This window comes from Mustela nigripes, chromosome 2 (assembly GCF_022355385.1).
Source record: "Mustela nigripes isolate SB6536 chromosome 2, MUSNIG.SB6536, whole genome shotgun sequence".
Taxonomy (NCBI): Eukaryota; Metazoa; Chordata; class Mammalia; order Carnivora; family Mustelidae; genus Mustela; species Mustela nigripes.
The window spans coordinates 63,371,018-63,393,811 of NC_081558.1; the positions used below are offsets into that span (position 1 = coordinate 63,371,018).

Sequence of the window (22,794 nt, forward strand, 5' to 3'; positions counted from 1 at the left end):
GCCACTGAAGGATTTTGAGCTGGAAATGATGCAATATGACATTTGGGGACGATTAATGGACAAAAGAAATGGGAAAAACTGAGACTCTAGAAGCAGAAAGACCACTAGCTAGACTGACAGGCTAGTTTTTGACTCAGGGTAAGCAGCGCAGAGAAGGACATGGGTTGTAGGCATTCTGTGTGTCCATGTGTCGCCAATTCCTCCCTGCCTCATCGGAAGCTGTACTGTCCCTCTCGGAAAGCTCTGTGGTGTTCTCCTCCCCAGCACGGAACTGCCCCATGTGGTGGCTCTCAATGGGTGAGAGAGTTGCCAGGAGGCAGTTTAGGCCAAAGCCTTGTCCCATGAGAGGACCTGTGGGCTTTGCTCTCCAATTGGGTCAAATCCCCAGTGTATGGGAAAGTGATCCTGGTACCAGACAAGCTGGGGGCCAAACCCAAGTGGTAGATGAGAGGATGCACAGCCTGCAGAGGTGAAATGGCAGCCTGAGGTCCTCCTAACCGTCCCCAACTTTTTCAGTCATCACTGCCCTTCCAGGAGCTACCCTGGAATTCCACCCGTGGGGAGAGGCTCACTCCTCTGCGAGCACCTTGAACGCAACTGTGAGCGTCAAGACGTCGGGGCCTCGCTGGCCTCTTCCACCTGAATGCCCAGTGTCCCCAGAACGGAGGCCGGAGCACACAGTAAGTGCTAGACAGCCAGGAAGTGACAGCCCGAGGAGACCACGGAGTGGGGCACAGTACTGGTTGACCACCGCAGGTGATCTAGTTTCTTTGTTGGAGGGACAGGAGGGAAGAGAAGAGGTGAGCCCGGGGCCCTCAGCTGACCTCAGTTCTCCCCACCATCGCGGTGGGCCCAGCCTATGAAATCTCAGGGACCCAAAAGTGTCGCAGGGTCGTGTGTGTGCCCTCGGTCCGTCGTGACAGTCGGCTCGACGAAGCACTCGTTTTTCAAAGGCGGCCGGAGCCACCCCATTGGAGCACTCTCACGCATGATGGGAGACATCGAAACGCCTCTTTTGAACACGGTGACAAACACACCCTCCCACCCAGCGGCGACGTGCACGTGACAGTTTTCGGGCTCTCGCAACTACGTGGAAACTTGGAATAGGGCTGCGGCTGCACACAGCCGGGGCTCCGGGGTCCCCGCGCCCCCGCCCGCTCGGCACTGCCGGGGAGCCGCGCCACCGCCAGCAGGGGCCCCGCTCGGCCGCATCTCCCGCCTCCAGCGCCCAGGGCCGCAGCTTTCGGGCTTCAGCGCCTCCCGCCGCACCCTGCCCCGGGGAAGCAGCCCCTGAGGCGGCGGCGGCGGCCCCGGCCATGTGGGACCCGCGGGCAGCTAGGTGCGTAGCGGCGCGGGAAACGCGGGGGGCGCCTCTGGCCTGCCGGGCCCCGCGCCTCTTCCCGGCGGGAAGAGGCGGCGCGAGGGGGCTGACGACCCCCGAGGCGGAGGCCAAGCGATCGTCCCCGTGGGCCCCGTGGGCCCCGCGGTCATCCAAGGTCCGATCTGGGCCTGTAGCGCGGGGGCGCGCGCGGGGGGCGGCTTCCTGGCCCCGGGGGACGAGGGCACGCGCTGCGACAGGACTGCGGAGGCGCGCGGCCTGCCCGGTCCCCACCCCTGCACCGAAGCTGCGGCTCCCGGGCCCACCTCCCACCTCCCGCGCGGGACCCCAGGGCTGCGAGCAGGTGGCGATGAGCGGGCCAGAGGACGCGCCCCCGGGGCACGCACTCGGGCTGACAGGTCCGGGCTCGGGGCGGGATTTGCGGGAACTTGGACAGCGCTGGCCGCTTCCGGGCAGGAGGAGGTTCGCGATTTCAGCCCTGGGCAGGCCTCGTCCCCAGCCCGCGCGGCCGCGAGCTGGGCTTGCCAGAAAGGGGCTGTCCAGTCCTCGACACTCTGCTAAAGGAGTGTAGGGGCGGGGTAGCAACGGGGCCCCGCGGCAGAGAAGTGGAGGGTTCTGCTTGCAAGCGTTTGCAGTCGTGGGCTCCGAGCGAGTAGGCATGCGGCGCACTCCGCCCACCTCTCCGCGCGCCCCCTGGGAGTCCCCAGCCCCGCTGAACAGCGCGGGCCAGCTCCGCTCCTAGCTGGGGGCGTTTCTGGGAGCCTGCGAGCTTTCGTGCTTCCCAGGAACAATTTCTAGGGAGATATGCAGTGTGAAAAATAAAGAGAAAAATTTTGATAAGATGGGAGAGAAGGGGGCTCCAGAGGTCTCTAGTCCTCGGCCCAGTTGCTGTTGGCTTACGCAGTCCTTAGGCGGGGAGAAAGAGCTGGGAACGAAGGATTCCCAGTGACCAGGTTTCTCCCCTCCTCCTCCCTCCGCCCCCCTCCCCCCTTCCGCTGCCTGGTGCTGAGCCTCCCCCGTGCCAAGCACCTTTATGAGGCAAAGCTTTTCCCGGGATGGCTTGGTCTTTGGTTGAGCATCCTGTTTTGTGCCGTAATGAAAGTCCTACCTTGTAGGAGAGTCAGAAGTTTGTTTTAACTGTTTTCCACGCTGGTCTGTTTTGTAGACTTATAGGATTGGCTTTTGAGTTCTAAGTAACCTTTGCTGTTCTTGGTCCTCGGCAAGGGCTGGAGGTAGGATAGGGGTGTGTGGTATTCACCCCCAGAATAGAATTCCACTGCCTCAGGATGTGGGTTTCCTTGATTTATATTTTCTTTCTTCTTCTTCTTCTTTTTCTTCTTCTTCTTCTTTTTTAAACCAAACCCACAAGAGAGACCCAAACCTACTCTCATAAGTATACAATTGCAACAAGGGCTTTACAGTATTTATTCTCTCTACAGAATGAAGCACAATGATATTTTCTATTCTACTCTATTTTCTGTTGTTTAAAAAAACTAGTCATAATCCATAAACTTGATGTTGTGATGTAATCAGTTTTAGGTGGCAACTGCAAGCTTTCTTTGGGACACCCCAAGAGAAGCTGAGGAAAGCATCAGCATTTCACTGAGGATGCAACTTTGGAAGGGGGGAGTTGGTGTAAAAGAGATGAAGGAGGCTGAGATTCCTACCAGGTAAAGGAAATTCATGGTTGGGTAATGAGAGTACCATGGAAACGACTGTGTGATTCCCCACAGTAGCATCTACAAAGGCAGACCAAGGGATGCTTCTAGTTAATCTAGGTCCATCTGTCTGTCCACACAGAGCTGGCCACCTGGTATGGATGCCAATGGGGCCTTGTAGAAGTTTTGGAGTGATAGGGACATAATGGCTCCTTGGCCTTAGGCCTTTTTTAGGGTGCTGGAGGAAAAAGGAAGGAGAGCAATGCCAGCTGCCACAAACTCTGGATTCATGAATTCAAAAGAGGTTTCTTACAGTCTCTGCTCAGAGTTCCACAACCGCAGTGTTAGGAGCAGGGCCGTGAACATAACTATAGATGGAGAAACTGAAGCCCATCACCCATAAGTAATTACAGCTAAATAAGGTAGCTCTGGGATTAGACACCCGCTGTCTTGCTTTCCCAGCCCATGGCTCTCAGGGACCAAACAAAGACTTTGCCTTTGCTAAATTCTCAAACTTCTTTTTGCTGATGAGTTCTGTTTTCCTGGGTTGCTGCCAAAGACCCATTTCTTTTTCTTCTCTTTCTTTCTTTCTTTCTTTTTTTTTTTTAAAGATTTTATTTATTTATTTGTCAGAGAAAGAGAGACACACAGAGAGAGAGAGCACAAGCAGGGGCAGAGCCAGGCAGAGGGAGAAAAAGGCTCCTTGCTGAGCAAAGAGCCCTATGTGGGACTTGATCCCAGACCCTGAGATCATGACCTGAGCCCAAGGCAGAACGCTTAACTGACTGAGCCACCTAGGCATCCCCGAAGACCCATTTCTATGACACATACTGCCTTATTATTTTAGTTTTGTTTCTTGGAATGATGGCCCCCCACTTCTTTTTGCTTAGATTCCCCCTGCATATGTTAGGCTCAAGAAATGATTTACTGGCAGTAAATTGTGACAATTATAAGGTTCCCCCCTCATTTATTTTTTTACTTATTTGTAAAAGATTTGTTTATTTATTTGGGAGAGAGAGCACAGTGGGAAGGGGCCAAGGGAGAGAGAATCTCAAGCTGATTCCCTGCCAAGTTTGAGCCTATCACAGGGCTCGATCTCACGACTCTGAGGTCAAGAGTCTGAAGCTTAACTGACTGAGCCACCCAGGGGCCCCAAGTTTCCCCCTCCTTTATTTCCCATTTCTTGGGATCACTGCCCCTCCCCCTCTCTTCAGGTCTATAGCTGCTGACTTTATTTATTTATTTATTTTTAAACTTTAGGTTCACTTAAGGTATGGCCCCATCTTTCATCTCATAGACTTAGCTGTCACTAGGAAAATGTCACAGAGGAGTTTTCTGGACTATAGTACCACCTTCCTTTTATCCTTTCTAGCTACCAAAGACAAATGCTCTAAAAATCATTTTACACATATACTTTTTTTGTCAAAACATTTGGTGAACATCTGCCATATCCTAGTCACTATTTTAAGGGCTTTCCTTATATTTTGGCATTTATCATATGCTACCTGTATAGCCTCATGAATTGCCAAATAAGATTTAAAATTGTATTGAAGGTGGAGACCATGTCTTAGACACCTGTGAATCCTTTTCTGTTCATAGAATGGGTAACAGCATTTTGTACATATGCATGTTAAGAGTTAATTGGATGATGGAAAACAAAAATAAATGAAAGTCTTTTCTCCAGAGTGATGTATGCAAAGTCAGATCAGTTATGTTCTTTTTTGAATTTTCTATTTGATAAATAGAAACCATTTCTTCCATCTCCTTATCCACCTCTGGCAACCACGGATCTATCTCTGTATCTGTGAGATTTTTTTTTTTTTTTTAAGATTCCACATATAAGAGAGATCATACAGTACTGCAGATTTTTTTAGTAGCTAAAGTGGAGCCTGAAAGCCCTGTTTTTGAGGAAGGTAAAGTGACCCTCTGGATGTTTTTAAGAACTGGAGTGGAGGTTGGGGTGTGGGCCTCCGGCCATTGTTGAGAGTATGGCATTGTTTCATTTGACCTTGAGGACTAAGCTCTCCTTTGCCTTTCCAGTTGGAGAAGTGGAGCTGACACTGGCTTGCCTCTGGTTTTCCAGTCAGTGACAGCTGGGCTGATGGCTTTGGTAACACGTTTCCTTGGGGGGCAGCCTGAAGTTTTTATGGCCATCAAATCCTTGTTATAACAAATCTTTACAAGAAAGAGGAAATTGGGGAAACGGACAGTTTCCTTAGCCAAGATGACACTTCAAGTTAAAGCAGAGATTGATGATGGGGACAGTGGCAGTGGTGGGGGGAACGTTCAGGTTTAAACTTAAAAGGATTGAACCAAGTAAACAGACATCTTGGGACCCCAAAATGTCACAGGTGCCCAAACCAAGAGCAGTGTTCTTTTGGTCAGTGTGGTTGTCCATTCTGCCTGACCAGACATTTTTCTTGGTCTCAACATTCATATGTAAGCAGTGCCTTGTTTCCTTGTTCTTGTTGAATATCTGGAAAGCTGAATGAGCCTTACCTGTGGTACCTTGGACCCAGTTTATCTGAACTGACTCCATCTTTTGTCTGGTCACTATTAGTGCCTACCTTCACCCACCATGACGTGTTTACCTGAGCTTTTGTGAGCCTGGCAAGCTGATGGGACTCTCTGTCTTTCAGAAGCAGGCCACGTCTAAATTTGGCTTTGTCTGTGTTAAAGTTCTAACACCACTTAGACTGAGATGTGAGATGTTTTTATTTTGAAGCACTCTGTCCTCTTATCAATGGATAGCATTCAGAAAGGGAACAAGATTGCTAACCCTGGAAAATGCCGATGATATTTTGGGGGAAGCCAGGCCAGCATGAACACAGAAAATACAGAGAATTAGTGTCATACTGGGCAGTTTCACTCCCTGTGACAGGAACACTTGGCTCACAGCCTTGAACGGGAATGAGCTTTATATTAAGCTGTGGCCTCCAGGGCTCCTCACCTTTGGGCCAGCTCATCTTCTGTCCTTTGGGGTCCACTCTCCCTGGAGGCTCAAAAATTGGTAATTTTGAGGGCTCACTCAAGTCTAAACTTATTGGCCAGGGACCAAGAGTCCTTATAGTCTGGCCCTCAGACTTTCTCTCTGATAGGCCCTTTCTTCTCCCCTCAGGGTCTTACCTATTCTCCCCTCTTTTTGCTCTTCACTGTCCAAGTCAGTTCTCCTCATAGACCGAGGGCCCTCCCTTGGCCTCTGGAGGATGTAAAGATATAAGCTGGAGGTGCTTTTTGTGACACTAGAACAGAGTTCATGCCAGGCAGACCCATGAGGAGGCATCCGTAGAGATGTAGACAGACACTCTATGACAGTTGCCAGCTCCTGAATCCTTCCCAGGAGGAAATAGGGCAGGTTAGTGTTGAACCATGTCTGGGCAGACGAAGAGAACTTCCAATGGGCAGACCGAGGGGTGCCAGGAGGGAGAGAGAGACAGTCCAGGTAAAAGAAACAGCTTCTTATCATGAAGAACAGTAAGCAAAAGGGCTTAGACTCTAAAGATTGATATAATAATAGTAATAATAATAATAAATAATAATAACAATTGAACTGGAACCAGGATTTACATAGGGTATGTTTTAGATATTCTCTTTGGTGATTGTTGTGGAAGGACTATGAGCAATCCCCATTTTACAGACATCCCTGCACTGGAATGTAAGCTTCTGGGCAGCCGTGTTTTGTTTTTTTTTTTTTAAAGCTTTTTTTTTTAATTTATTTATTCATGAGAGAATGAGTGAGAGAGAGCATGAGAGAGGAGAAGGTCAGAGGGGGAAGCAGACTCCCCAAAGAGCCGGGAGCCCGATGCGGGACTCGATCCTGGAAGTCCGGGATCATGACCTGAGCCGAAGGCAGTCGCTCAACCAACTGAGCCACCCAGGCGCCCCTGGGCAGCCGTGTTTTGGTCCGTTGCACTCATCCATGCATCCCAGGCATTCTGCGGCGTTACAGCATGCATTAGGCAGCTCATGAGTGTTGACCAACGGAGGAAACAGAGAGTCCAGTCATAGAGGTGGTGCTGTCCCTGTTTTCCTACGCTTATGTGGTACTGGGCCTCAAATAGGTAAAGTTTGACTCGATCTCACATTTTTGGCATTTCTCATACGAGGAGGACACACTCATATCTTTATATTCTCTTTCTGGCATTAGCTTCAGCACTGCAGATGCATATGAGAGGGAGGGAGCCAGAAGAATTTAGGGTTATGTGGGTACAACATGGTAGGCATATTGGGTTGGAGAATACTGGAAAGCTAAGATGAAGTGTGTGTGTGTGTGTGTGTGTGTGTGTATAACTCTGTTTTATTTAGAAGGCTGAGACTGTGGATGAATAATTGTTCAAGTTGGCCAAAGTTCATACTTTTTTCAAGGCCAAGTTCAAGTTCCCCGTGTTTTAGGAATCTGTCAAAGGGTGTTAGAGGTGAGACTAGAACTCAGGTCCTCCTAGCACTGCTAAGGGACCTCCCTTCACCAGGTGTGCCTTTCAGGGTCCCTGCCTAGGGGAGACTGTTTTGTTTATGGGGAGCTCCCGGGCACCTCTGGGCCCTTCCCCAGGCTGCAGTGGATGGTGTTCTAATGTCTGCTGGCTTTGTCTTGTCTTCCAGACTGAGGGGGAAGCAGACAACTGTGGTTTTGAGGGTGGGAGGTAGAATGGGGGCCATAAACTAGTATTTAAATGATTAAAGAGAGGCTTGGGGGTGGATCTGAAGGAGAAGATGACAGGGCTTCTTGTAACCAAACTCCAAGTTCTCCTTTGAATGAGAAAGCACCATTTTCCAAGGGCTGTCATAGGAGGGCCCTGTGTCCTCATTGGGGGCTGCCCTTGACTTCACAACCATCTCTAGCTCCCAGGGGCTCGAAGAGAGAGTGAGAAAGCTAACTGAGGGGAAATGTGGCAGTTGTTGGGGAGCCTGGATTTAGGACCCTGAGTCAGGATTTATGAGTGACCTGTGCTGGCTGATGCTTACCTTCCTCACCTGTCTTGAGGCAGAATGTGGAATGCTCACTTTTCAGTTTCCTTCAGATTTGCTTTTGTAGAGACTTTATCTATTTATTTTTTTAGATTTTATTTTTAAGTAATCTGTATACACAATGTGGGGCTTGAACTTGCAACTGAGATCAGGAGTCACCTGCTGTACTGACTGAGCCAGCCAGGTGTCCCTGGACTTGATTTTAATTTTGAAGGCCATCCTTTCTGTTTTCCTTCCTCCAATCACTCTCACCCTTTCTACATCCATCTTCTCTGAAGAGTTGTGAACACAGACTTTGGTATCAGACTTGTATTTGTACCTTGCTTGGAGAAGTCCCTTCTCCTTGATGAAAGCAGTTTCCTGACCTATACTATTGGGGTAAAAATCATACCTCCCTCACTAGCATTGTTAGGGATGTCCCATGAGAAAATGCCCAAGAAGGGCTTAGCACAGGGCCTAGCACATCATAAGTTCTCAGTAAGTTTCAGCTGTTATTACATGGTTGCCTCAGATTACTCTCATGCAAATAGCAAAATGGAAGGGTGCTAGTCTGTGCACACACTGAGGAGAAGTCATGTCCATCACGGGCCCATCACGGGCTCCCAGCTGGGAGGGAGGTCAAGTGATTGGGACCCCACTTCAGAACTAGGAGTTGTAATTGATCCATCTTTGCCCTTAGCAATATTTCTTGAGTACCTTCTAGGAACCTGACGTGATTTTAGGAATTTGGAATGTCTGCTCTCCAAGCTCATTCTATCTGCACACCATCCAAAGCTACAATGTACTGGAAGGCTCTTGGCTCATCCTTTTGCAAGAATGGCATTCTTTAGTTTGAGTTTACATTCTTTCTCCTTTTTTGGGGGGGGGCAATTAAAAAATCCCTTCTTTTGTGAAATTATGGGGGCAGTAGATGGTAAACCTTTTAAAAGTTTTTTTTAAATTGGGGCACCTGGGTGGCTCAGGTAGTTGGGCATCAGCCTTTGGCTCAGGTCATGATCGCCAGGTCCTGATCTCCAGGTCCTGGGATCTGGCCCCATGTCAGGCTCCCAGCTCAGCGGGAAGTCTGCTTCTTCCTCTCCCTCTGCCTCTTCTCCTGCTTGTGCTCTCTCTGTCTCGGCCTCTGTATTTCTCTCAAATGAATAAATAACAAAAATTTTAAGAAAATTTAAAATAAACTCTGCCCAATCTGGGACTTGAAATCATGACTCTGAGATCAAGAGTCACATGCTCTAGTGACTGAGCCGGCCAGGAGTCTCCTGATGGTACGCTTAAAAAAAAAATGTTCTTGCGGTCCCTGGGTGGCTCAGTTGTTAAGCTTCTGCCTTGGGCTCAAGTTCTGATCCCAGGGTCCTGGGATGGAGTCCCACATAGGGATCCCTTCTGTTTAGCAGGAAGCTGCTTCTCCCTCTCCCACTCCCCTGGCTTGTGTTCTCTCTCTCGCTGTCTCTCTCTTTTAAGCAATGTTTTTATTTGGTAAAATAAAGAGTTGGCAAGTCTATTTAAGTTCTCTTCACTTTCCTTCTCTCTCTCTCTCTCTCTCTCTTTTTTTTTTTAATATATATATATATAGAGAGAGATTGTGTGTATGTGTGAGCTGGGAGAAAGGGCAGAGGAAAAGGGAGATTGAATCTCAAACTGAGCACAGAGCCTGGTGCTGGTCCCTATCTCGGGACCCCAAGATCATGACCTGAGCCAAAATCAAGAGTTGGAGACTTAACTGACTGAGCCACCCAGGCCCCTTGGTACCCTTCAGTTTCTTTTCTGTGTGCATAAATGTTTGTTTGTCAGTGTAAAAGCCTAGGAACCACCAATCTATAGGATTTCTTTGCTTTCAGTATTTCTGAATTTCCAGGAATATAATTTCACATGGGAATATACGACCCTGTGTTTTGTCTGTTGAATTTGCAGCAGATGCTTATAAATTTGTTTTCCCCAAGAAGCCAACAACTTTGCAGATTTTGGTTGGACTTATCTGGTTGTCTCTTGTTTGTCCTTTAGGTGGTTGGCTTTTTATTTAATGTGTGTCCTTCTCCAAGGGAACAGCTGACATTCTTGGCTTTCTAGGAAATGGTCAGAAATCTGAAACCAGGAGTGAAATTGTCTAGTTCAAATTAAACTCCAGAACCTTTCTTCCTTTCCCATTCCTCCAGCTTAATCTGATGAGTAAAGAAACACTCAGAAAGTCATTTATTCATTTAACAATGTTGAGCCCTTGATTGCAGGCATAATAAGACTCGGTAAGACTTAGTTTCTGCCTGAAGAGTCTGGTCTGCAGGGGAAAGCAGAAAAACCTAGCACTGGGTGTGAAGCATAAAGGCTGTGTGGGAGATGTATGTCGAGAGCAGTAGATCATAACTCACAGTGTTAAACCGTATAAAAGCTGCACACAGGGTCTGAAACCTTTGGGAACTTTCATGGGAAAGATGCCCGAGAGGAGGTGGGATGGGAGTTCCTGGATGGATTTGGGGGAGTTCCAGTGCTGGTGAGGAGGCTGAACTGGAGCTGGGGGAGGCTGGGGGAAGATCACAAGGTGAACACTGTAGTATCCCAGACCAATGGGGAAGCTGTCTCTAGAGGGTGTGTGCAAATCAGACTTGGAGACGGCTGTTCTGTTGCCTGGGTGCTTCTTAGGGATGATGAAGCTGAAGGAGAGGTGGGGACCAGTTGCCTGGTCTTCAGCCTGTTGTTTCCTAGTTACTGCACTTCCGGGGTTTTTGTTTGGATGGACAAGTTGATTTTTGGCCCAGATCTTCAGTGTGCAACTGGGAATGGCACATAGGATTCATTTAGGGCATGGATGTGAGCCACCTAGAGTGAATGCTGGGGGGAGGATTCTGAGGACTTGTCAGGCCCTGCAGGAAGGAATACTCTGAGTGGAGATGTCTGGGGTGGGGTGGGCACAGGACACCCCTGATATAGACCTTTGTCTAATGTGAACCTGCAGAGAAGGATGAAATGGGCAAGCCACTCTCATTTCCTCCTTTCCAGTGATGCAAATAAAAACTCAAATTGTTTAGGTAAAAGGAGGAAAGTTCTAGAAGGTTGCTGATGTCTTTAGTAACTAGGGAAGGGATAGAGAAGTAGCTGGGCCTCAGAGGCAGGGGAATGTGGAGGGAGTCCCTCTTCTGCTCTCTCTGGGTATAGGTATTATATGCTCTCAGTCCAGAGTGGCTTCTTCTGAGGGTGGGGGGTAAGGCTGTACCCCTCTGGAGCCTCTCACGTGAGCTGCCACTACCAGAGGAGGCTCTTCCCAAAGTTCTGAATCAAAAATCCCAGGGAAGTATTCGGTCAGGAAACTCTGGCCCGCAGGTGTGGCACAGAGAGCATGTGGGGGGGCCCTGGGGCCTACCTCTGTGCACCTCACACCTCCCCTCAGACCTCTGTGGAGAGCTGAGCAGCCGTCCCAGAGCGTGCTCACCCTGATGACTGCCCTGCTGATAAGGGTTTATGAGGGCCTGTAAGCAGGAGGCGGGCCCTCCTTTTCAAAGGAACCATCACAGTAGGGGAAGCTTGGGGTTATTTTCAGATGCTACAGTGCTGACCCTTTCCCACTTCTCATCCAAGGAAGGCCTGGAAGCTCAGATTTTCTCAGCTGTAGCGGTTTAACTGACTGTTCATTTCAGGGAACCCCTGTCAAAACAGGCCAATACTAGGCCTGTGTTTTTTACCAAATATTTTCTCTTTGCTGGGTAAACAAAGCAAAGGTTCTGTAAATGTTGCAGGGATTACACTCAGATAACCTACAGAGGTCAACACGGCCAGTACCATTAACCAGAACCTTTGCAGACCAGGGGCAAGACCTGGCTTTTGGTTTCTGCTTTCCTGCCCATGAACAGTGCTGTGGACTGTGGGGCCAAGGTGGAGGCTGGGAAGTCAGCTTGGGTGGACCGTGGTCAGGCCCCTGAACCTTTGAGCCTTGGCTTCCTTGCTCCAGAAATTTTAGTTCTTAACAAAGTGAGGTCTTTCTGATAATAAAGGCCTCAATTTATTAAGTCCTTTCTATGCATATGGTTCCCTGAGCATATTCAGAGAGGTGTCACCTTCATTTCCTAGGGCTACAAGAACAAATGACCACATCCTGGGTGACTTACCTCAACAGAAGTTCATTCTGTCATTGTTGGGGAATGTTCTCCCCATTCCCAGACCTGCTCCCCAGAGATCACCGCTCACGTTTGCTTCTTAAGGCCTTCCAGAAATGCTTTCAGTAGGTCAAGAGTGTACACAAATACACACACTCCCACACTCACACACCCACCCACCCACACACATACACACCCTTTAAGCTCCCCAAGTACCTCTACAAATTGGTCTCCAGGTTGCTTTATCCACATTTGTTGCACATCTTGACATGGCTTCCTCTTACTTGGATCAGCTTCATTGTTTTAACAACTGTATAGTGGTCTGCAGTCAGCCATACCTTTCTTTGTATAAAGGTCTCCACTTATCAGACTTTTGGATCTGTATCTCAGTTCTGCTTTCACAAAGGAAAAGGCAGTTAATATCCTCAGGTACGTGAAAGAAACATGTTTGTAGAATACACACCCATTTAGCTAACTAGCTAGTGGGGAAGTATGTGCATTTTTTCCCCTAGACAGACGACCCCACTTTACCTGGCCATCGGCTCTATGTGTGACTCTCTGCCCATCTTCTCACTGACTCAGGGTGTTTTGGGGGCTTTTTGATGTACAAGAGCTTTTAATTTGTTTTTAAAGATTTTATTTATTTATTTGATAGATAGAGATCACAAGTAGGCAGAGAAGCACAGAGAGAGAGAGAGAGAGAGAGAGAGAGGGAAACAGGCTCCCTGCGGAGCAGAGAGCCGGATGCGGGGCTCGATTCTAGGATCTTGGGATCATGACCTGAGCAGAAAGCAGAGGCTTTGACCCCCTGAGCCACCCAGCCTGAGAGCTTTTAATTTTTAATGAATTCTTGTCTATGGTTTCTGCTTTTGCTATCATTAGAATGGCCTTCTTGAGTGTGAAGAGTACATACAGTGTTTTTCATTGCATTAAAACTTTTTTTAATTTATCGAATTCAAGAATCCAAAAATATAAAAGGTTTCCATGGAAAGGAGAGAGTAGGTCTCCCTACTCAGCCCTCTGCCCCATCCCCCAATAAAGATAAATAATTTTTTTTCTGGTGGATCCTTCCAGAACTTTTTTTCCTTCTGGAACTTCTTTATGCATATGTAGGAAAATGCGAATATAAATTCTTATTCAACTCTTCCCTCTATTTTTTTAAACTTGTACAAAAGGTAAGGTGATATACATGCTATTCTGCATTTGTTTTTGTTTTTTTTTTCAAATATATTTTGGAGATTATCCCAGATCAGTACGTAGAAAGTATCTTCATTCTTTGTTCTTTTTTTTTTCTTTCTCACTTTTGTAAGACTTTGTTGTGGGGGCTATGCTACAATTTATGAAACCAATCTCCTGCTAATGGGCATTAATGTTGGTCCTAGTTTTTATAATTACAACTTGGCAAGTGAATAATCTTGTACATTTTCCATTTCTGGTGTGTGCAATCTGTCTGTAAGATTGGTTTCCAGAAATGGAATTGCTGGGTCAGAGGCTGTATGTATGTGTCACTTGGTTCAGTATTCTCAAATTTCCTCCTAGAGCTGTTGCAGATGATCTAAAATTTGTACCTACATTTTCTCTCACTGCCTTTATGGTTTCCTTCTCTCAATGTTTTTTTTAAAAAGTGAGATATTTGCAAGTAATGAAAGGCACCGATTTTAAGTGTACTGTTCAGTGAGCTTTAATACAGAACATTCTCATTCTCCCCAAAAGTGCAATCATTCCCCTTTCCAGTCAATAGCCTTTCCTCCCTAGGCAACCACTGTTCTGCTTTCTGAGATTTGCCAGTTCTAGAACTTCATCCAAGCGGAACCACACAGTAGACATTCTTTGGAGTCTGGCTCCTTTTGCTCATCATACTATTTTTAAGGTTCTGTATGTTGCTGTGCCATTTATTACACAATCTGTATTGGTTTTCTGTTGCTGCCATAACAAATGACCACAGTCTTAGTGGCCACATAAATGAATTGGGTCACAGTTGGGAGGTCAGAAGTCTGGATTAACTGGCAAGTTCCACAAGGCTGAAGTCAAGGTGTTGGCCGGCCGGGCTCTTACTGGGTGGATGTACGAAGACATGCCTTCCAGGCTCATTCACCTTGCTGGCAGCACCCGGCTCCTTGCAGCAGTAGCGTTGAGGGCCCTGGGCCCTCATTGACTGTCACCCAGGGGCGCCTCTCAGGTTCCAGGTCCACCTGCCTTCCTCTTGAAATTGCCTCCTCTCCATTGTCAAGGCAGTCAGTGATGAGTCTGGAGGTTCTCGAGTTTCACATTTTCTGCTGCATCTCTCTTGCCTTCTTCCAGCATCTTCTTGACTCCAGCCAGAGAAGGTTGTCTGCTTTTCAGTGTTCATATGATCAGGCTGTGTTCTCCCAGGGAATCCAGAATGATATCCTTATCCAAAGGCCCGTAATCTTAATTACATCTACAGAGCCACTTTTGCGTTCACAGGTTCTGGGCTTTGGGGCACAGACATTTTTGCGAGGGGTGTGTATGTTTCCTGTTTGGCCTACCACGTTCCAGATATACAGCCCGTTGTACCAAACCGATTCATTCTTTTCCTATCCATTAAAAAGTCATCTTTATCACACGTGGAATTCTTTCATAGTATATATTTATTTCTGGGTATTCTGTTTTGTTCCGCTGGGCTTCCTGCTCTCACATTAGTACCATCCTTTAAAAATTAGTAAGTTTTATAAAAACATTTTATTTATTTAAAAAAAATTATTTATTTATTAAAGGGAGCGAAAGAGCACAAACAGGGGGAGTGGCAGAAGGAGATGGAGAAGCAGTCTCTTCACTGAGCAGGGAACCTGACTCGAGGCTCGATCCCAGGACTCTGGGATTCTAACTGGAGCTGAAGCAGACGCTTAACCGACTGAGCCACTCAGATGTCCGAATAAAAACATTTTAAAGTGGTAGAGAAAATTTTCTCTAGGTACTTCTTTTTTTCCCCCTACAGAATATATTTCTACGTGATACAACCCTGATTGTCACAGATGACCCATCTTTAAGCTTTTGTGCATTTCCCCAAGTTGTGTGCTTCATAGAGCAGGTACCATCTGATTCGGTGTCCTCGGAATGGCTCTCCTCAGGGGCTAAACTGTGTGTGTGTAGAAGATAATTCAACATTACATGTATTTATGTTTGAAACTGGAGCTTCTATTTCTGTAATGCAAGGTCAGGTTTGACTAAAACTTTGGTGTTGATGTTCCCAGTGATTTCCTCCCGTGGAGTGTGTCTGCCTCCTGACTGTGTCTTACAGTGGCCCGTTTCTCTCCATCTTGCCTGCAGCCAGCATAAGGCAGTTTTTATTAATCCCCCGCTCACAACCCTCTACCTCTATACTGTGCAGCATGGCAGCCATGGGTCACCTGTGGCTGTATTCATTAAAGTTGGTGAAAATTAAATAAACAATTCAGTTCTTCAGTTGGACCAGCCACATTTCAAAGGTGTAATAGCCGCATGTGGCTAATGGCTACTGTATTGGATAGTACAGAGAAGAAGATTCCCATCATCATAGAAAGTTGTAATGGACAGTGCCACTTTCTCAGTTGCATTTAAGATGAATTCTAGAGCCCTCGGATGGCCTTCATGGTCCCAGGTTGTCCATCTCTTGGCAGCCATTGCCGCCTCCCGAGCCTTACTTCTGTCCCCTACCCCGTGGCACTTCTTGAACTGTGAAGCTCAGGGACTTTGCATATACCATTCCCCTTGCCCTACTCTTCACCATGCCAACTACTCATTTTTTGGATCCTGGCTTAAATGTCACTTTCAAGAGAGACCTGTTTGCCCCCATGTTCTAAAGTTATATGCTCCTTTTATGTGCTTTCTTATACCCTCTACTTTTTCTGCTCCAGAGGAAAATTCCATCAGCTATAATATTTGTGCTATTTATTTAATGTCCATCTCCCTCACAGACAATACACTTCTTGAGGGTGGGATAGTGGTGGTCCTTTCACCATTAAACCCCCAATGCCCAGGACAGTGCCTAGCACGGGGTAAATTCTCTGTCACTATTAAAGTTGGAGTATTTTGAAAGTTCTAGATCCTCTTGAGAGGCAGAAATATGTTGGGTGAGTAAGTGAAAATTTCATCAAAAGGGGCATAGATTTAAAAGCAATCAAGAGACCCTACATATTAGGAAGATAGTTACTTATGGTGTTTAGTTTTTTTGTTGCGAATATGGCTTTTAGGATATAAATTTTACAAGGGCAGTTTGGAGCTGGACTAGTCAACTGGTTTTCAAATCACCATCTTGACTTTGGTGTACATGTAGTTGGGGGTAAATGAGGCTATAAATTGAGGTGGAATAATTAAAGTTGGTGGATTAAGGGGACTGGCTAGTTTGGGACAACCCAGGGTTTATGGCAGGTCACTGAGCTGGGCTTTGGTGGGTTAGGGCAGGCTGGTGAGACAGCTGAGATTGGGGGAGGGGAGACAACACAATGGTCTGATCTTTCTTGTTCTATTTAAAACACCCAGGTAGGAAAAGCTTGGGCCCAACACTTCATACTTTTCCACAGGTCTTTTGAAAAAATGTGAGTTTCTTAAGAAAACCTCTGAGCGTCTAACACGTTTACACCCATTCCCTCAGGAAAAAAGAAAGGGAAAGAAAACAATTTGGAGTCCCCAGAATGAGTTCTGACTTTGGATTTCTCCTTCCTTTTCTTTTCTCTTCTCTTCTTTTCTTTTTTCTTTAAGTAGGCTCTCAGCTCAGCACAGAACCTGACATGGGGCTTGAACTCACAACCCTGAGATCAAGACCTGAGCTGAAACCAAGAGTCAGGTGCTTAATTGAGCCACCAGGTGCCTCCTGACTTTGGATTTTTATCCCATACTATCTGTGGCTGCCTTCTCCCCTGTGGGGAGTAAGAAGGAGTCAGTTCTCAGAACTGTTCTCCCTGGTCTCAGTTTGGAACTATCTCTATCCTCAGGATTCCGGAGTTCATCTTAGATCATTGACAGCTTTTGGGGTCTTTTGAAAGGATTTTAATAAAAAAGGAGAAAAAAACCCTCAAAACAAAGAAAGTGAATTTTCTATGAAGATTTCGAGTACCACTCAGATCATGTATGAAGGTGAAGCCACCCTTGTCCATTTTAGTGGCCTCAACCCCATCCCTGTTTGCAGGTTTCGCTCTTTTCCTGTAAGTCGGTTACAGAATTTCATGTGTTTATACACAAGCAATAAAAGCTACAACAATCTGAAACTGAACAATCTGAGTCTGCTCAGTTTGTGTCTCTTGTTTCGAAATCTAATGAGTACATTTGTGTTTTTCTTGTTTCTGACTTCCTTGGGCATGAGGCCTCCCCCCAACAAGACCCCGAATTCTGATAGGGACACAGCAAAAGTGACTGAAAGCCAGCAATACAGTTGTGAAACCATGTCTACTCTTAGTTTTCATACCGCCAACAAAACTGGAAGTGAGTGCTGGGTACCAGCCAAATCATCACGTGCCTTGGGGACTGACTGGGTGCTGACCTGTGAGCCTCTGTCTTGGCCTTTCAGAGTATAGTTTGTTTGTTTGTTTTTTTAAAAGATTTTATTTATTTGACAGAGAATGCTAGAGAGGCAACACAAGCAGGGGGAATTGGGAGAGGGAGAAGCAGGCTTCCCACTGAGCAGGGAGCCAGAGAGCCAAATACGGGGCTCCATCCCAGGACCCTGGGATCATGACCTAAGCCGAAGGCAGAGGCATAACAGAGGGAGCCACCCAAGTGCTCCCAGGTTATAGTTTAAAGTCACACCACCTGGGTTTGAATTTTAGCTCCACCGCCTTCTAGGTTACTGTGGCAAGTAGCCCCAGTTTTCCTATATGTTAAGAGGGGACAATCATGACTACTTCATGGGCTTTCTTGTAAGGATAGAGTGGGATGATTGACATAAAGTGCATAGTAGGCGCTCAGTACCTATTGGCTGTCAAGCACATTGTCATTACCACTTGTATTCAACAATTTCATCTTATAAATAGACGGACCAGTTATTAAAGAAAGAAAAGTTTCGACAACTGAGTCCTCTGTGTTCTAAGGAAGAGATGTAAAGCATTCTTCCCTATAATGAGAATGTGACTGCCAATAATTCCTATTAAGAAACAAAAAGCCTTCTGGGTGGTTGGCAATCCCCCTATTTCCTGTGACGTGATTTTACCAAGAAAAAGCAGAAACAAGTGAAGGAATGCCTTTGATGTCTGCTCACCTAACATTAAGAACTCACTCTTGGTGTCTAGAGGAGTATGAAAAAGCCCCAAATTCTGACTTGGATAGTTTTTAATGTATTTGTAAATACAGTAGAAATGTTTTGGGTTTGAGTTCTTCAATTAAGCCCTTAAAGAGTTCTTCATTTGAGTTCTTCAACTGAGATCTTCAATTAAGCCCTCACTTTAATAACATTTATGTTCTGATTATTAATGTTGTCCATTGTCGAGCAGCTGAAAATTCAGAAAAGCATAAGAAAGAAAATTAAAAACCTGCCTAATCCCAATGGTGTGGCTGTTAGTTAACATTTTGGCATATTTTCAATATATTATATGTGTTTAAAATTCAATTTGGGGGGGTGCTTGGGTGGTTCAGTTGGTTAAGTGTCTGCCTTTGGCTCAGGTCATGATCTGGGGGTCCTGGGATCAAGCCCTGCATCGGGCTCCCTGCTCAGTGCGGAATCTGCTTTTCCTTCTCCCTCTGCCCCTGCTAGGGCTCTCTCTCTCTCACGCTCTCTCAACTAAATAAATAAAATCCTTAAAAAATTTCAATTTGGGATTATACACCTAATTATGTACTTTTCATTTACTAACTTAGACAATCATTAAATATTCTTTTACAACATGATTTTTGAAATAGCTCTGTGGTGTTCTACCATATGGCTGTTCTATAACTGATTCAAATCCATTATGAGTTATAGGATATTTAGGGTTATTTCCACTTTTTCACTGTGGCAAACATCCAGGAGTCTAAGTCTATCCACAATGTGGTATATTTCCCCTGTAAGCAGCATATAACAGACCCCCAAATTAGGGGTCGTTTTTGGAAGTATTTTCCAGTGATATGTTGCTGTTGTAATTCTTCATTTCTTGGCTCACCAGCGAGGCAGACCCTGCTTATCCACTCTCCACATACTTAGAAATTACTTGTATTTCTGTGTGGATTTTGTGTTTAGGGCCTTACACATTTAGGACAAATTCAGCCTTTTCTTGCAGTGGAAAGGTATTTCTAAAAGAGGCATATTGGGGTGTTAGGCTGCTTCAGATGGTAGAGTATGCGAATCTTGACCTTGGGCTCATGAGTTTCAGCTCTACCTTGAGCATAGAGCTTACATCATAAAAAAATTAAAAGAGGCATATTATTATTATTATTTTAATATTTTATTTGTTTATTTGACAGAGAGCTAGAGAGAGAGCACAAGTAAGCAGAGCGGAAGGGAGAGGGGGAGAGAGGGAGAGAGAGAGAAGCAGGCTCTCCGCTGAGCAGGGAGCCCAATGTGGGGCTCGATTCCAGGACCCTGGAATCATGACCCGAGCCGAATGCAGCCACTTAACCAACTGAGCCACCCGGGCGCCCCGAGGCATATTATTTTTTTAAAAGATTTTATTTATAAATTTATTTGAGAGAGAGAGGGAGGGAAAGAGTAAGAGAGCACAAGAAGGGGGAGTGGAAGAGGGAGAGGGAGAAGCAGGCTCCCCGCTGAGCAGGGAGCCCCAAAGAGGCATACTAATCTGTTAGTTCTTACTGGTGATTTCTTTTTCCTAGTTGTTTGGTCATGGCCAGTGTAAAAAACTGGACAGACAGCTGACAACACTCAGAAGAGAAACATATTTTTAACTCTTGAACACTTAGTCATCTTGTGTAAATTTGAGTCATGCAATTGAGAGATTATTTAATGGCAGGTATAGGTGGAATTTTGTACTCTGACTTGTTTAGGAACCATGAGCCTCATTCAGATTCAGTTCTGGCTGAGGGATGCAATGCCGTTCCAAAACCCCATCCTTGATAAGCTCGTACGGGTTTAAAATAGGCCACCTCTTACATCAGGTTGGATCTGCTTTCCCTGTCCCAAAACCCCTCACCGAGATTTAAAGTGATAAAAATAAAAAGAGTCATTACCTAAAGTCAATAATACCCTCCCTATAGATTGTTTGATCCCTCACTCCCAGGTATATGGCCTATGCAAATCCCTGAATTGTCCTCATTCATATTTCAGACTCCCCTTCCCCACTGCCTACCCTGGGAGGAGGAGATCCCAACGGGCATCTCTTCTGAGTCCCAGATTTTCTCTGCTTGGCGCTGCTTCTCAAGGCTTCCCCAGATACCCTCCTTTCTACTACCTTTGTCCAGCAAACACTCCTGGGCTCCAGAGGCAGGTAGGGCCCTGGGCACTTGTCTCCAACTCCCCAGGCCATCCCAGAGAGAATCAGGAACAGGCAACCTTCTGGGTCCTGCCTTCACATCTGTTACCGCCACAAATTTTTTTTTAAAAGATTTTATTTATTTATTTATTTATTTGACACAGAGAGAAATCACAAGTAGGCAGAAGTAGGCAGAGAGACAGGCAGATAGAGAGGGAGAAGCAGGCTCCCTGCTGAGCAGAGAGCCTGATGTGGGGCTTGATCCCAGGACCATGGACCTGAGCCAATGGCAGAGGCTTAATCCACTGAGCCACCCAGGCCCCCCTGTTACGCCACAAATATTTAAATGCCTGTTATATGCTAGTCTGTGGGGCTACAGAAAGAGTAAGACAAAAAGTCATGACCTGCAAGAAGCAATCTGAGGGACAAATACTCTGAGGCTTATTTTATAGTGTTTTAGGAAGGAAGAACAGGAGAGACAGCGATTGTGTCCTAGCCTTGTGTCCTAGCCCCTCGTATATGGAGGTCTTTAGAACTGTCCTTCCCCTCTCTTTCCCCCTTCCCAAGAGAATGGAAGGACCACTCACTAAGTTATGGTACTGGTGGGTGATGTGGTGCAGGTGTCACTTGGACGGGAGGTCAGAACCGGGGAATGCCATTAGCAGATAGATGCTTGGGCAGAGTGACTGACGTTCCGCGAGCCTCAGTTTCCTCATCTGAACCACGGGGACGAAGTCTCCTCCTGGCTGTATGGGTAAATGAGAAAGGAGCAATAGTGCCCGCTTGGGGGATAGCTGCCACTTCTGGGGAGCACGCTGCTGGCCAGGCGTGACTTGTCTGGTGCTTGGCAGCCTCCTCTCCCCCAGGGCCTGGCTGATCATTAACACAGAGTCCACAGGACGGCTCTGGCCGCTGCCTCCCAGGTCAGAAAAGAACTGAGGAAGAAATGGTCTCATCAGAAGCCCTGTCTGGTCCCCTGGTGGTGAGGGGCGTTGTCAGGATGTGCTCCCGGCAGGTGGGTGGGGCCAGAGCACAAGGACGGCCTCTGCCGACTCAGAGCAATGCAGATGTGAAGGGAGACGGCCCCACCGGGCCAGGCAACGCGCCTTACCTCCGTCTCCTCGCAGGATGGACCCCACAACTTACGCCCAGTTGCTGAAAGAGTCTGGCAACCAGGTCCTGAAGAACGGGAACTTCTCCCTGGCCATCAGAAAGTACGATGAAGCCATCCAGATCCTCCTACAGTTATACCAGTGGGGGTAAGTGCTGCGATTCACCCCCACCTTTGGTTCTGGGTTTTGTTTGTGTTTTTTCAGTAAATGGAAACTCCCTCTGTCACTTAGGTTTTCTTCCCGTTTCTTATCACACCGCCTAGTTTCTGTTTTCTTCTCCCCCCTCCCCCCTCCCACTTCCTATGTATCTGCTCCGTACTGGGAGCTCAGAAACTGCACGGAGAATACTAAGTAATGGGGAAATAGAAAGTGAAACACAGGGGGCAGTTGCACAACTTCGCCTTTTGTCTGGTGATGGGAATCAGCGTTCCTGGGATGATTCAAGGTCCCAACCTCCCCTTCTGTCATTTATTTTGTTTTCCTGGTTCTCTGCCCCCCATCCCCCTTGCATACCTCCAGGGAGCTCAGGCTCATCTCTTCCCCTGCCCTTCAGCTTCAAGTCGACCTGTACCCAAACATTTTAGTACCATGACATGCTTAACAATTATGAAGGACCCCTAAGAACTTTTATTTATGTAAGCTGAAGCTATCCGTGTAGCCTGGATTTGAACTTAAAACTGAGATAAGTTTAAAATATTTATTCAATCACCTACTTAAAATTTCAGTAAGAAACTCATTTGATGTCAAACTCAGTCACGTATTTTGATGAAAAATAAGTAGATTTTCCAAAACCAGAAGCTTCGTGAGAAGAGTGGCGCATTTTTCCTTTTTGCTGAACTCTTTCTCAATAGAAGACATCTGACGTCTCCTATCTGCTTCACGTTCAGTTCTTTGGGTTATCACACATGGTGTAGCCCCTGGAAGATTCCTGGAATACATGTGAGAGAATGTGTGAAAAAGGCACATAATGTCCTTGTTCATTGTTACCACTGTACCCAATTACTACAATGTAGTGGCTTAACATAGTATGTATCTATTATCTTACAGTTTTGGAGGTTGAAAATCTGAAATGAGTCTCGCAAAGCTGAAAGTGAGGTGTTGGCGGGGCTTGTCTTGTGCAGAGGAAAATCCATGTCCTTGCCTCTTTCTGCTTTGGTGGCTGTCCGTACGCCTTGGCTTGTGGCACCTTCCTTCATGTTCAAAGTGCATCCTTCCAGTGGGCTTTTGTGTTGTATCATGGTCGTCTGTTCTGTATCATGTCTCCCCCTGTCTCGCTCCTACAGGGACCCTTGTGATTGAATCCTAACC

General features: G+C 46.6%; 1 protein-coding gene across 2 annotated transcripts in view; it reads left to right on the plus strand.

Moving 5' to 3' along the window:
- The first annotated feature begins 1,030 nt into the window (after window positions 1–1,030).
- TRANK1 (tetratricopeptide repeat and ankyrin repeat containing 1) overlaps window positions 1,031–22,794 on the plus strand; it is a 98,335-nt gene continuing 76,571 nt past the window's right edge. Inside the window, exons 1-3 of one of the 2 annotated variants that reach the window (XM_059390592.1) lie at window positions 1,102–1,339; window positions 2,873–3,009; window positions 21,502–21,633. In XM_059390592.1, coding sequence (XP_059246575.1) covers window positions 2,948–3,009; window positions 21,502–21,633 — 194 coding nt within the window. In that variant the 5' untranslated portion in view covers window positions 1,102–1,339; window positions 2,873–2,947. Of the gene's footprint in view, window positions 1,340–2,872; window positions 3,010–21,501; window positions 21,634–22,794 lie in introns of both variants that reach the window. The other variant, XM_059390593.1, reaches the window with a different exon arrangement.